Here is a 15,843-nt window from a genome sequence, read left to right as displayed (position 1 = left end):
AGGCATTGACAGTAATCAGTGCCTTAAAAACGTTTAATCATTTCTGGTTCCCAGGACCTCTGTAAGTTATTACAGGTAACAACACAGAGATGTGACACATAAACAGTCAAGAGTTCTTCAAAAGCTCCAGAAGGGCTCTCCAAAGATTATGATGGTGACTCCCATTTGGCCCAGGCAACCGTGGCTCTCCCTTCTTCTGAAATTGGCCACTGGCAGTTACCACAAGCTTCCCTCCTGATTGGATTTAGTCACACAAGACGGTGCTTGTTAGATGCACCCCAGCCTGAAAGCATTTAATTTGACTGCCTGGATGATAGAGGTTTTGATACCTTTTAAGCACCTTTTTTTGAAGATGTCCAGGAGGTATTAAAGCAGGCAAAAAATGTCACTAGGAAATCATACATTTGTAAATGGAAAATGTTGTCTGGCTGTTCCACTCTAAGAACCAGGACCATTTCAGAGCCCATTTACCCTCTGGCCTCTCTTGCTCTTCTACCAAGATTTATATTGTGGCCAATTCTGCCCGTCTGCCCTTTGATCCCCCTTTCTACCTGTCCTGAAGTCGAGCAGTTTTTGAAAGGGATTTTACATATTTACCCATCCAGAAAAAGGGTGACTCCTTTTTTGGATCTTAATTTTGTGTTTGAAAAGTTGACACTTCTCCCAGTTGAACCAGCTCACCAGGCTGATTTAGAGGTTCTTCACATGGAAAACTGTACTACTCATTGCCATGACGTCTGCAAGAAGATTATCTGAGTCAGAAGCTCTTATGGTAACTCTACTTCATTTTCCACAAAGATAGGGTTTCATTGAGAATTAATCCTTTTATGCATGTAGTGGTTTCCAGATTTATTTTAAGATAGACCATTAATCTTCCTTTATTCTTTCCAGTAGCTAAAAACAAGTGTGAAAGAATACTTCATACTGTGCATGGCCACAGGCAACTTTGATACTCCTTTGGGAGAACTAAACCCTTCAGGAAAGCTGGTCAGCTGTTTGTCTCTTATCCTCAAGGGCAAGGGGAAAAAAGGAAAACCAGTAATGTGAAATTGTTTTTTCACGCCGTATATTCTTACTGATTGGTTCGGAGATGATCCTCGGCTTCGACTCGGCCAACTGCAAAAGCTCGAGGTCTTCAACTAGGTCGAGACCCACTCCCTATCCCATGATGCACCATGTGCTTCCCCCAGATCTCGTTTGCTGCTGCAACAGATTGGGAGTGCTTCGACAGCTCTGGCCAGTGAAACTTTGATATTTCTTTTAAACAAGTGATAGTTTAATTTGGATAGTTAATTTTTGTAGTTAGTTGAGTTTTCTTTATACTATGAAGATAGATAATTAGGAATAAGTAGTGTGTGTGTTTTACTACTTGTTGGTGGCCATGATTTTTCTAGGCCATATTTTTTACATCTATCTTCCTTAGAGTAACAACCTGTTTAAATTAGTGGGTTGTCTGGATATTTCTTTCTCCCTATCCATAGTGTGTGTTAAGCCTGCTAGATTTTAAGGCTAGTTGAACCTGGGCCCAAGTTTTAGGGCCAGTAATTCCATATTCTTCTTAGTGTGTGTTTGCATATATTGTAGAGGTTAGAGCTATAATTGTGAGTGTTTCCTTCTTTAAATCGTACGATTTTCTAGAGTACTAAAGTGTTATTACTTGTTGTGTTATACTTCAGTCGTAGTTAGATATTTGATAGTTTTGCCATGTCTCAGCAAGAAAAGGCTAAGTCAGGATTTTAAAAAATGTCCTAAATTTGGACAAAAAATGTCAGTAACAGATGGTCACATAGAATGTGTTTATTGTTTAGGTGAAGTTCACCTACAGGAGAACTGTGCTATCTGTCATTCATTTAGCTCTCGTGTTCTTCATGAATGTAAGAGTAAGCTGATAGCTAGGGGATTATTGAAGTCTTCCTTTCAGGAATCATTGGATAAGGGCAAATCACCAGACAAGATATCAGAATCTTCAAAGACCTTGTCTTCCAAATCTTCTTCTGGGTCAGAGACAAAAAAAGGGTTCATTGACCTCAAAACCGATTGGGACTCCTACCTCGGCTTCATTGCTTTCGGAACCAGAGGTTGTTACTGTTTGTAGGAGCCGGTCCCCGATATTGGAACTGGTATCTCCTACTTTAGTCTCCAATCCTTTGGTCACTGGCCTCTTTCATAGCCTCTTCCCGGTCCTGAAGACTCTCAGATAAGGATGTGGATCGTGTGATGCAGAGGCTTCTGCAGACACCGGCGCTTGCCAAACTTTAATCAGGGACGATCCCAGGGACTTCAGAACCGACAAAATCCCCCCCACCCCCACCATCTTCTGTTCCTCCTCTGATCTGTCTTGAAGTTTCAGAGCCGGAGTGCTTGGAGCTGATAATTGTGGAGCCTTCGGGCCTGACACCTACTTCAGGCTTGTCGGTCCTGAATACCCTGACATCTTTGGTGCAGACCGAGGGGTCTAGGAGCCAACAATCGCCGGTCAGGTCCGAGTAGGATAGTCGGACCGAATTTTTGGTTTCGACTTTGCCTCACGGGGCCTCGGCTCGGGTGAGCTCAGCTCCAACCTCAGGCTCTGAGCCCTCTGTTCTGGAGCCATGGGAATCTTCCATATCTTCAGATCCGGGGGTTTCTTCGCGCTGGGACTGAAGTGCCTTTGATGCTATGAGGAGGATGTTGTCCATGCCGACAGCCACACCATCAGAACCAGTATCTCCTTCCCATGAGCACCAGTGTCTATCTCTTCATCACACATCCATCTAAAGCGTAGAGACCCTGAGCCTCAGGATGCCCCATTGGGCGAGCCCTGCTCTTCCAAGACCTTTCCAGAAGCTCCCACTGAAGAGGTTCCCAGGAAGAGACTTTGCAAGAGGAAGCATCTGGACTCCCCACAGGAATCAGTCACTTTGGACACTGACTTAGATGAGTCAGAAGGGCCCCCCTCGGAGGATATCTCCTTCGCAGATATCCGGGAAATTCTTAAGCAGAGGGGTGCCTGGAAGTCCCTTAACCCTACTGATGATGAGTCAGTACTTCTGAAGGCTCTTGGGTCTCAACAACCCACCTCTTGGTTGTCTCCACCCTTTGATGAGTTGATTGAGCTAATCTCTCGAAGGGAGTGGGAGTCCCCTGATACCACGGAGCCTGTCCCTAGGAGGCCTAATACATTTATAACTTCTCCCAGGACAAGACCTTCCTGACCAAAGGAGTGCCCCTTGATGCTGTGGTGGTGGTGGCAGTCACCAAGAAGGAATGTCAGAAACTTCTACATCTGTCCATTCTCCTAACAAGGATTCTAGGATCATGGACAGATATGGTAAGCACATGTTTAGTCCAGTGACTTTTGCTCTCCCATCACTGAACTGTCTAACACACTTCACAAGGTTGCAAAGGGATCTCCTGAAAGAACTAGGAGATACTCTACAGGGTTCAGTAGCTGCGGGGGTCTCAGAGGGGGTAACTTCCCAGCTCACTACCCTAAATTATCTTGCAAACTCTTCCATGCACCTGGTCTACTATGCAGCCGATGGAACGAGTAGGGCAGTGGGGACAGGAATTGCTCTTGGGAGACATTCCTGGGTGCGCTTATGTTCCGTTATGGAGCCCTTTAAGTCATCCTTTATTAACACCCCTTTTGATGGCTCGTCCCATTTTGGACCCAAAGTGAAGGAAACCCTTACCAGGAGTCAACAGGATGGAAAGACTCTGTCTGCTGTTGGAGTCTGCTTTTCCACCCCTACCAAACCTTACCCCAAAGGTCAGAAGGGAGGGAAGATGTGGTTCCGTAAAACTCAAGGAGCTTTCCAGGACACTCGTGGTGAACCCCCCTCTAGAGGCAGAGGATGGGGTAACAATGGAAGACGCTGCCCACGCAGCAGAGGGGGTCCGCAGAACCAGAGCGACAGAGACCAGTTCTTTGGCAAGCCCTATCAGCGCTCCTGAGAGGAGGCCCGTCTGTCCATCTCTGGAGGCAGACGGGGGATGCTTCTCTTTGTACCCAGACGCCTGGCTAAAAATACCAAAAGACAGCTGGGTACAAAGTATCATATCCAGAGGATACTCAATTCCCTTTGCCACCCCCCCATAAGGAAAATCCCAGATGTTCCACCCCAGTCACAGGGAACAGGCAGCCTCAGTGATTCAAAGGTTGCTGAAAAAAAAGATTCATCCAACCAGTCCCAGCAGACCAATGAGGATCCGGAACTTACTCAAGGTTTTTTAGTTCCAAAGAAAACAGGGGACTGGAGGCCCATTTTGGATCTCAGAAGACTAAACAAGTCAGCCAGAAAAACAAAATTCCAGATGGTCATGCTGCAGTCAATTCTTCCCTTTTTAGAGAAAGACCATTGGATGTCCTCGATAGATATCCAGGATGCATACTACCACATAAAAATGGACAGGCCATCCAGAGTTCATCTGCGCTTCCGGCTGGGAGCCAGTCATTATCAATTTCGGACTCTGCCCTTTGGTCTCACTACAGCCCCAGAGTGTTCACCAAATGCATGGCAGTAGTCATGTCTCATCTGAGATGTTTGGGATTCTAAGTGTTTCCATACCTAGACGACTGGCTCCTCACTGCCACAACCAGCCATCAACTCATACAAGCAAGGGACACAACTCTGAACCTCTGCAGTCAGTTGGGGATTACTATAAATTCAGGAAAATTTGCATTGTCGCCATTTTTTATAGGAGCAGAGCTAAATACCATTACTATGACCCTAAACCTTCCTCCAGAAAGTTTGTGTTATATGAAATCAGGTTCTGGACCTGCATCCAAGAGAAAAAGCCCCTGTGTCAGTGGTACTCAAATTGCTAGGGACAGTGGCGGCAGCGATCATTGCGATTCCTTTGGGTCATTTGCATATGCGTGTACTACAGTGGCTCCTGTTCACGCAATGGTCCTTTCAAGAACTGCCAATGTCACACAAAATCCTGGTAACGAAATCCTGCAAGAAGGACCTTCAGTGCTGGCTGACATCTCACCAAGTAACTCTAGGTCTCCCCACTCCCATTGCCATGGTGACCATGGATGCCTCCCTCATAGGTTGGGGAGCATTATCGGGGAAGAACAGCCCAAGGCACGTGGAACAGATACAAGGCTCACCTGCATGTCAATGTTCTGGAGATGAGAGCGGTACTTCTAGCATTGCAGTCCTTTCAAGACTCTCTCCCTCTGGAAACTATTGCAATTCAGACAGACAATATGTCAGTGGTCTGGCACATAAACAAACAAGGAGGAACCAGATCTTACCCCCTGTATCGAGAGGCCCTGAGAGTATGGCAATGGGTAACTTCCACCCAGCGCTTTCTGATAGCAATGCACATCCCGGGGAGATCCAATATGATGGAAGACAAGCTGAGCAGGGCGCTTCTACTGCCTCATGAGTAGTCCCTAAAAGAAGTAGCAGCAGAAAGGATATTCTACAGAGGGGACCAGCCTTGCTGCAATCTCTTTCCAACTCCAACAAACAGGAAATGCAGCAGCTACTTTGCCCTAATCCCCCCTCCAGGGGATGCCCCAAGAGATGCACTTATACACAGTTGGCCCCTGGGTCTCCTGTATGCCTTCCCTCCTTTTCCTCTGATACCCAAAGTTTTACAGAAAGCCAAGGCTCTGGGAAGGACCATCATTCTAATAGCCCCTTACTGGCCTCATCAAATTTGGTTCCTCCTCCAGCCTCATCTATGGGAAGAACCTTGGATTCTGGACCCCAGTGCCAGATATCCTGACTCATTTGTCAGGGGCTGTCCACCCTTCTCTTCAGTCTCTCAAACTGACAGCTTGGCTGCTGCAATTACAAACCTAGCCAGGATTCACATTCTATTAGTTGCGGCTCAATATATTTTAACATCCACTCATAAATCGTCTACCAGGAGGTTATATCTTAGTAAATGGAAGAGGTTTTCTATATGTGTGCTTCAGAACAATATTAATCCATACCTGGCTTCAATTTCATCCATTCTGGAGTTTTTGACTAAACTTTTCAATGAAGGGGCAGCGGCAGCAACCATCACAGTTCAATTGGCAGCGATTGCTAACTTTCATCTAGGTGACCAGGGGTCTAATATTATGTCACATAGACTCTCCAAAGCCTTTCTTAAGGGTACTGTCCATTTGAGACCACCCATCAAAGCTCCAGTTAAGCCATGGAACCTAAATTTTGTTCTTTCCCATATAATCCTGCCCCTCTTTAAACCAGCCGCATCTTGTGACTTGAATTACCTATCATGGAAAACCATATTTTTAATAGCTAATGTGATAGTGTTCAATCTCGCCGTTTGTTCTTACACATGGGTTCGGAGCCGATCCTCGGCTCCGTGCCGGCCTCTTGCAAGCTCTGCATCGAGAAGAAGCTCGAGACAATCTAATACCCACAATCCCCCTCTGCCTTTACCTCAGATCTAGTTTGCCGCTGCTGCATTCGTGATCGCTGGGAGCTAGCTCGAGGGTTTTCTAAGCTAAGATATAACTTTTGTTGTATTTTATTGAGAATTCTATTTAACTTGATATTGTCAGTATTACCTAGTGTGATTGTGTTGTGGTTCCGCAATTCTTTGGTACCGTTAACCTTTTATCGGTATTTTGTATCGGGGCCTACACCCTTCCCATATACTACTATATTGAGCCAATTTATACCGGATTTGACATTTACCTGATTGTGACTCTTTTTCCCGGATCTGACTGTGTATTTGTTTCTGGAATTGTTTATTACCTACAATGTCTGAGAAGGCAAAGTCTGGTTTCAAGCGTTGTCAGTGTGGCCAAAAATGTCGGTCACTGACAACCATAGTTCCTGTGTCTACTGCCTTGGCCCTCTCCACTTACAAGAGGATTGCTCCATCTGTCACTCTTCAGTGGGAGGGTCATGACAGATAGGCGCAGGAAACTAATGGACAGGGGTCTTTGAAACCAGCTTCCAAGAGGCTTTGGATGCTTCTGACCAGGCATCAAGTCCTCTAAGGAATCGAAGACATCGGAGCCCAAGTCATCGGCTCCGAGCTCTTCTTCAAAGGTTAGATCACCGGGTTCCACAGACTTCGGGCCGAGTGTTCAACTGGTGTCGGGTTCCTGAGCCTCGAGTCTTGGAACCGGTGAGGAGCTCCCTCCTGGCCATATTGAGGTCGGCTCCGCTTCGGGTTCCTTCGGACCCGTTCTTCCTCCAAACTTTCGGATGTCGATGTGGATCGTGGTGCAGCTGCTGGAGCATTCGGCCCTCTCTAAACTTATTTCGGTTTCCACCCAGCTGGTGTCGAAACTTGAAGGCCTTCCTGTATCTCCATCCATTCCTCCTCCGACCGATTCAGTCTTTGGAGCCGGAAGAGGCTGATCTGTTGATTGTGGAGCCCTCGGTACAGAGCCGCCCTTTTCTCGGTCTGTTCCCTCACCTCGACCTGGCTGACCGGTACCGGAGTCTCGAGCCGGCGGTCTGTTCTTGGTTCCGGGCGAGAGTCGAACCGACGGTCGGTTCCGACTCTCCTCGGGGCCTCGCACGGATCGATTCGGCTCCGCCCTCGGGTCGATGCCTTCGTGCCCGTGGTCGGGATTCTTCCCATTTCTTCGAACCGAGACTCTTCGATGCGGGACCCGGGAGCGTTCGACCTGATGAGGAAGGTGTTGTCTACCCAGACAACCACATCAGTGGAAGCAGTTTCTCCTCCCCATAAAGGGCCTTTGTCTTCATCTGCACCCACGGCCACATCCAAGCTGCCGGGCACCAGTGTCTCAGCCACCCTGGAGGGTGCCCCCTCTTCCTCCGAGGCTTCTTCGGATGCTCCCCACGAGGGAAGTCCCTAGGAAGAGACTTTGTAAGAGGAAGCATCTGGATTCCCCACAGGAATCAGTCACTTTGGACACTGACTTAGATGAGTCAGAAGGGTCCCCCCTTCAGAAGATATCTCCTTTTCAGATATCCTGGAAATTCTGAAACAGAGAGGTGCCTGGAAGTCCCTTAACCCTACTGATGATGAGTCAGTACTTGAAGGCATTTGGGTCTCAACAACCCACCTCTTGGTTGTCTCCACCCTTTGATGAGTTGATTGAGCTAATCTCTCAAGGGAGTGGGAGTCCCCTGATACCACGGTGCCTGTCCCTAGGAGGCCTAATACATTTATAACTTCTCCCAGGACAAGACCTTCCTGACCAAAGGAGTGCCCCTTGATGCTGTGGTGGTGGTGGCAGTCACCAAGAAGGAATGTCAGAAACTTCTACATCTGTCCATTCTCCTAACAAGGATTCTAGGATCATGGACAGATATGGTAAGCACATGTTTAGTCCAGTGACTTTTGCTCTCCCATCACTGAACTGTCTAACACACTTCACAAGGTTGCAAAGGGATCTCCTGAAAGAACTAGGAGATACTCTGCAGGGTTCAGTAGCTGCGAGGGTCTCAGAGGGGGTAACTTCCCAGCTCACTACCCTAAATTATCTTGCAAACTCTTCCATGCACCTGGTCTCCTATGCAGCCGATGGAACGAGTAGGGCAGTGGGGACAGGAATTGCTCTTGGGAGACATTCCTGGGTGCGCTTATATTCCGTTGTGGAGCCCTTTAAGTCATCCTTTATTAACACCCCTTTTGATGGCTCATCCCATTTTGGACCCAAAGTGAAGGAAACCCTTACCAGGAGTCAACAGGATGGAAAGACTCTGTCTGCTGTTGGAGTCTGCTTTTCCACCCCTACCAAACCTTACCCCAAAGGTCAGAAGGGAGGGAAGATGTGGTTCCGTAAAACTCAAGGAGCTTTCCAGGACACTCGTGGTGAACCCCCCTCTAGAGGCAGAGGATGGGGTAACAATGGAAGACGCTGCCCACGCAGCAGAGGGGGTCCGCAGAACCAGAGCGACAGAGACCAGTTCTTTGGCAAGCCCTATCAGCGCTCCTGAGAGGAGGCCCGTCTGTCCATCTCTGGAGGCAGACGGGGGATGCTTCTCTTTGTACCCAGACGCCTGGCTAAAAATACCAAAAGACAGCTGGGTACAAAGTATCATATCCAGAGGATACTCAATTCCCTTTGCCACCCCCCCATAAGGAAAATCCCAGATGTTCCACCCCAGTCACAGGGAACAGGCAGCCTCAGTGATTCAAAGGTTGCTGAAAAAAAAGATTCATCCAACCAGTCCCAGCAGACCAATGAGGATCCGGAACTTACTCAAGGTTCTTTTTAGTTCCAAAGAAAACAGGGGACTGGAGGCCCATTTTGGATCTCAGAAGACTAAACAAGTCAGCCAGAAAAACAAAATTCCAGATGGTCATGCTGCAGTCAATTCTTCCCTTTTTAGAGAAAGACCATTGGATGTGCTCGATAGATATCCAGGATGCATACTACCACATAAAAATGGACAGGCCATCCAGAGTTCATCTGCGCTTCCGGCTGGGAGCCAGTCATTATCAATTTCGGGCTTTGCCCTTTGGTCTCACTACAGCCCCAGAGTGTTCACCAAATGCATGGCAGTAGTCGCGTCTCATCTGAGATGTTTGGGATTCCAAGTGTTTCCATACCTAGACGACTGGCTCCTCACTGCCACAACCAGCCATCAACTCATACAAGCAAGGGACACAACTCTGAACCTCTGCAGTCAGTTGGGGATTACTATAAATTCAGGAAAATTTGCATTGTCGCCATTTTTTATAGGAGCAGAGCTAAATACCATTACTATGACCCTAAACCTTCCTCCAGAAAGTTTGTGTTATATGAAATCAGGTTCTGGACCTGCATCCAAGAGAAAAAGCCCCTGTGTCAGTGGTACTCAAATTGCTAGGGACAGTGGCGGCAGCGATCATTGCGATTCCTTTGGGTCATTTGCATATGCGTGTACTACAGTGGCTCCTGTTCACGCAATGGTCCTTTCAAGAACTGCCAATGTCACACAAAATCCTGGTAACGAAATCCTGCAAGAAGGACCTTCAGTGCTGGCTGACATCTCACCAAGTAACTCTAGGTCTCCCTTTTGTTCTACCCACTCCCATTGCCATGGTGACCATGGATGCCTCCCTCATAGGTTGGGGAGCATTATCGGGGAAGAACAGCCCAAGGCACGTGGAACAGATACAAGGCTCACCTGCATGTCAATGTTCTGGAGATGAGAGCGGTACTTCTAGCATTGCAGTCCTTTCAAGACTCTCTCCCTCTGGAAACTATTGCAATTCAGACAGACAATATGTCAGTGGTCTGGCACATAAACAAACAAGGAGGAACCAGATCTTACCCCTGTAATACTCGAGAGGCCCTGAGAGTATGGCAATGGGTAACTTCCACCCAGCGCTTTCTGATAGCAATACACATCCCGGGGAGATCCAATATGATGGAAGACGAGCTGAGCAGGGCGCTTCTACTGCCTCATGAGTAGTCCCTAAAAGAAGTAGCAGCAGAAAGGATATTCTACAGAGGGGACCAGCCTTGCTGCAATCTCTTTCCAACTCCAACAAACAGGAAATGCAGCAGCTACTTTGCCCTAATCCCCCCTCCAGGGGATGCCCCAAGAGATGCACTTATACACAGTTGGCCCCTGGGTCTCCTGTATGCCTTCCCTCCTTTTCCTCTGATACCCAAAGTTTTACAGAAAGCCAAGGCTCTGGGAAGGACCATCATTCTAATAGCCCCTTACTGGCCTCGTCAAATTTGGTTCCTCCTCCAGCCTCATCTATGGGAAGAACCTTGGATTCTGGACCCCAGTGCCAGATCTCCTGACTCATTTGTCAGGGGCTGTCCACCCTTCTCTTCAGTCTCTCAAACTGACAGCTTGGCTGCTGCAATTACAAACCTAGCCAGGATTCACATTCTATTAGTTGCTCAATATATTTTAACATCCACTCATAAATCGTCTACCAGGAGGTTATATCTTAGTAAATGGAAGAGGTTTTCTATATGTGTGCTTCAGAACAATATTAATCCATACCTGGCTTCAATTTCATCCATTCTGGAGTTTTTGACTAAACTTTTCAATGAAGGGGCAGCGGCAGCAACCATCACAGTTCAATTGGCAGCGATTGCTAACTTTCATCTAGGTGACCAGGGGTCTAATATTATGTCACATAGACTCTCCAAAGCCTTTCTTAAGGGTACTGTCCATTTGAGACCACCCATCAAAGCTCCAGTTAAGCCATGGAACCTAAATTTTGTTCTTTCCCATATAATCCTGCCCCTCTTTAAACCAGCCGCATCTTGTGACTTGAATTACCTATCATGGAAAACCATATTTTTAATAGCTATTACTTCTTCTCGGAGGTTTTCAGAGTTACAGGCCTTGTCCATTAAACCCCCTTATTTGATTTTCCATAATGACAGAGTCTCACTCAGGACAAATCTTTCATTCTTACCTAAAGTTTGCTCAGAGACAAATCTCAACCAATCTATTGAATTGCCCGTATTTTTCCCTAAATACACTAATGAGATGGAACATATGCTGCACAAACTTGATGTTCACAGACGACTTAAATTCTATTTAGACAGGACCAAACATATCAGGAAAACAGATCAGGTCTTTGTTTCCTTTTCAGAGTCTAAAAAAGGCACTCCAGTGGCAAAAAACACTTTATCAAAATGGTTATCAGATTGTATATCCTTCAGTTAGAGTTCAGTGAATACATTGTTACAACAGAAAATAAAGGCCCACTCTTCTAGAGCTGTATCTACTTCATTAGCCTTTATGACTAAATTACCATTTGATACTATTTGTGCAGCAGCTACTTGGTCAAGGCCTCATACATATCTTCATCACTCATTACAAAATAGATAAGGCCTCCAGGGACAGGGCTTCCTTTGGTTCCACTGTCTTGAAGAGCATTCTCCTTTGAGCCACTCGAGAACAATGATGCTTGGGACGCTACCTATCAGTAAGAATGTACGGTGAGATAGAACAACTTCACATAAAGAAGTTATGTACTCACCATAACATTCTATGTGAGTTGTTCATCTCTCCTTCATTCTTACGTCCCACACTCCAACCCCTGTCCAGGCTTCTTGAGGACCGAGAATTTATTTATGTCTCATGGTGATACTGTGTCTTATCCAGTTTCCAATATTAGCATATTACTAGTAGTATGTAGCCTGTTGGCAGCAAACAAGATCTGAGGGAAGCACAAGGTGCATCATGGGATAGGGAGTGGGCCACAAGCTAGTTGAAGACCTCGAGCTTTTACAGTTGGCCGAGTTGGAGCCGAGGATCAGCTCCGAACCCATCAGTAAGAATGAAGGCGAGATGATGAACAACTCACATGGAATGTTATGGTGAGTACATAACTTCTTTTTAAACCAGACATTTTCCAGGTGGCTGTCTCGGGTTCCTATCTCGTAATTGAACTTCCAAATGGTCGAGCACCAGAAGTTCGAAAGTTGAAAATGTCAAAGCCCCAGAAGTCCGAATTCTTTCCCAGGGAAAGAATTCGGTTGGATGTTTCTGCGGCTTCGACATTTTCTCCACTGTGGTGCGAAAGTTACAGAACGTGTTAAGGTAAGTGTGCGATTGTGATGGATATTGGGGTTATGGTGTGGGTAAGGTAATTGTGCGATAGTGACGGACTTTGGGGTGCAGGTAAGGTAAGCGTCCAGTAGTGACTGACTTTAGGGTTGGGGTGCGGGTAAGGCAAGTGTGCGATAGTGACGGACTTTAGGGTTAGGGTGTGGGTAAGGTAAGTGTGCAATAGTGACGGACCTTAGGGTTAGGGTTTGGGTTAAGGTTAGTGTATAGATAGTTGTGTATGTAAGATTTAGTGTAGGTTTATAAGGTTTTTGGTGTGCTTGTGTTGTATGTGTGTTTTTCGGAACAGAGAATTTTTTCCCTGGGAAAAAATTTGCTGTTCTGATGTTTCGATGTTATCACATTTCGATCTTCCAAGTTCGAACTAATGGTGTTCGGAATTTTGGAAGTTCGATTACGTGATATAGACCCGCTGTCTCATGGTATTTCTTTCTGCTATACTCACCATAACAAGCCACTTCCTGGCTGGGTTGGGGCCCAATGTACCAGGGCTTTGGATTTATTGGTGGCTTTTTGGAAAGGGGTGTACAGTGAAAGTATTATAGAGGCAGCAACTTGATCCTCTGCACATACTTTCACAAAGCATTACAAAATGGATTATTTTCTATGCCCAGAACAAGCTTTGCAAGGGCCATTCTCCAGGAGGCTCCTGGATGCCTGAATTCCTTCTTTCTCTCTATATGTGTTTAAGCTGTGGTAATCTACCCATATAGCTTAGGCTACTGCAACAGTGATTTAATTGTTAAACCTAGTACAGTTGTATAAGTAAACTTACAAAAACAGTAGATTTCAAGTAAACACTGTTGCAGTTGCCACCCCCTCCACCCCCTTACTTTTTTGTATGTGTGCATTTTGTCAGGGTATGCTCAAGCCAGTGGCTGTTTGCACACATGAAAGGGCCCTAAAGCTTTGAAAGCTGCCCATTAATCATACTGAAGGCAAGTATATAAACCATGTAGCTCAGGCTACTGCAACAGTGATCTATTAGACAATCAAGTGTTATGGTAAGTGGTAAGTTTACTTGCACAGCTATACTTTCCACAGCAGTATTGTGGTACTTTTGTTTTAGAACAGTATCTTTGGATAGTCTGAATTTTTACACTCTGTAGCAACAAGTCATGTGGTATACCGTTTTTTCTGTCTTTCAACAGAACCAGGTTTATGATGTGCAGGTGTATGAGGGCAAGGTTTACATAAAGACACAAAATGCATTATCTCTGATCCCAATGAAGGACACAGAAGTGGCACACTGTGGTAAGAATTTTGTTTGTTTGTGTTTGATATTTATTTACTTCAAATGTTTGTTTACAAATAATGAACTGAAGTATAGCAGCATGTTTCCTTATGTGCCTTGGTGCTATGTGGTATAGTAAACATATGAAAATGCTGATAAATTAAAGGCTGCTGCATCTCCGGGCCACACATAGTTTTCCAGTAGCTAGTATACTGCAATTATACCTGCTGCTTCTTTCTGTTCCACCTTCTGTGATGTGCTGCATGTTCGCAGCTGCTAAAGAGCATTCTGCTGTCTCGCACAGCAGACCACCAGATTAACTTACATCTCACCCAGTGGATTAATATCTTACCTTCTATTTTTTTGTTTTTACTGTTAATCTTGTGCTCCCCAAAAATGGTTTACTCAATGCTGTTCTTCAGTTAGTCTTTTCACGTTGTGAACTTTCACTGCTTGGCAGTGCAATGTACCTCAACAGTGTCCAGCCTCCCTGTGTAAGCCTGTGCTTTGTTTGTGTAATCATTTGTTCATTACATTACTTTGGTCCTGATATTTAGTGAAGGTGGTTAACTGTATTCTCCAATATAAGGAATTTTCTGCTGGATGAGCAGTCAAGAGTGGTGTCTTTAAATGTCTCTAAATAATTTAAATAGCATGTGATGTGCACAGACAGGTTCCAGAAGGTCCTAACATATATCCTTCTACTTGAAATATTGATTCATAGGTTCGTAGGTACATAGGTAATTACTATGATAATGACACTAAAGAGCATTTTTAAGCCTAGCTATGACTCCCAAATATATATATATATATATATATATATATATATATATATATATATATTTTTTTTTATGAATTAACTTTTTATTACATTTTCCACAGTTATACATTACAAAGTAAAACAGGGAAAAAAGAAAAAAAACAATTAATACCTAGTAGAGATAAAATAACAATGGATTTACAAAGGATCAAATAACCATGTTTTACTGCAATTCACAATTTCCTGTGAGTTTATCCTTGCTGGTGTGACTTCGTAACAAAGTTTTAGCATAAAGAAAAAGTACATTTTCCTCATTGTAACACAGAACTTTATCCAATGACAGAGCATGTCATATACAATCAATTAAAATAGGAGTAGTAGTAAAACATTACTAACTAGTTATTTACATAGAAGTTTGTCATTGACCATTGTTATCTAGTATATAAGAAACATTTTAATTGTCTCCCTAAATCTAACAAAGAGAACTATTTACAATATATACATTATTTACAAATGGATGTCACTCATGAAAAATATTTGGTGGAGTTTAGATTTGCGTTAGACTACTAGTGGATCACGTTATACCTAATGAAAGTAAGATATCTTTTATAAAAAGTGCTAGCTTAAGTTAAATTACGGTCTCCAAGGATTGTTGGAAGAAGATTTTACAATTAATGTGTGTGCCGTACAATAGGGCTAGATACTTTAATTTTAGTGCTGGACTAGGATAGTATTTCTATGAGCTTCCCCCAGTAAATCTTGAAATAGGTTAGTTTCTTTTGACTGACAGTTTTTAATTTGTTAGCCAAGACATGTTTAATAGCCACATTTTTGAATTCTGACCAGGAAATTTTGGATCTATCAAGCCAGTTAAGAGCTATATAGGATTTGAGTAATGCACTTAATGTTACAATAATATGTTTGGATTCTAACGTGTATGTATTGGGGAAAATGTTCAATATTGACATTTCCCATGAGAGGGTAGATTTCATGTATGCTGATTTCTCCAGTTTCACACTTAAAGAGCACCAAAGTTTGTGAACATTTTTACAAGACCAAAAGATATGTAAGATATCAGCTATTGCGTTAGTACACGTGGGGCAAAAAGGTGAGGTATTAGGATCTATTTTATTCAGGAAGAGTGGAGTATGGTAGGCATTGTTATTTATCATGATTTGGGTATAAATTAATTTTTTAAAAGGAGTAAGTTTTGTAGTTATTTGTATTGCCGCCAATTTTTGTTCGTTAGTAAATTTTACATTTTGGGTTATCCAATAGTTTGAGTGTAGAATTTCAGTTTGGTATTTAGTTCGGGTGACAAAACTATAAGTATTCAAAAGCATTTTGTTTTTTAGTAGTAATTGGGAGATGAGTTGTTG

General features: G+C 44.4%; 1 protein-coding gene across 2 annotated transcripts in view; it reads left to right on the top strand.

The window, feature by feature from the left end:
- The window catches only part of LOC122807704 (uncharacterized protein HI_0077-like), a 731,990-nt gene that overhangs the window by 217,928 nt on the left and 498,219 nt on the right, over positions 1-15,843 (top strand). For both annotated transcript variants that reach the window (XM_044078675.1, XM_044078674.1), the window contains exon 4: positions 13,622-13,724. In XM_044078675.1, coding sequence (XP_043934610.1) covers positions 13,622-13,724 — 103 coding nt within the window. The remainder of the gene's footprint in view (positions 1-13,621; positions 13,725-15,843) is intronic.

The sequence above is a fragment of the Protopterus annectens genome, chromosome 7.part1 (assembly GCF_019279795.1).
Source record: "Protopterus annectens isolate FY-2018-M chromosome 7.part1, PAN1.0, whole genome shotgun sequence".
Lineage (NCBI taxonomy): Eukaryota > Metazoa > Chordata > Ceratodontiformes > Protopteridae > Protopterus > Protopterus annectens.
This window is presented reverse-complemented; position numbering and strand designations above follow the sequence as displayed.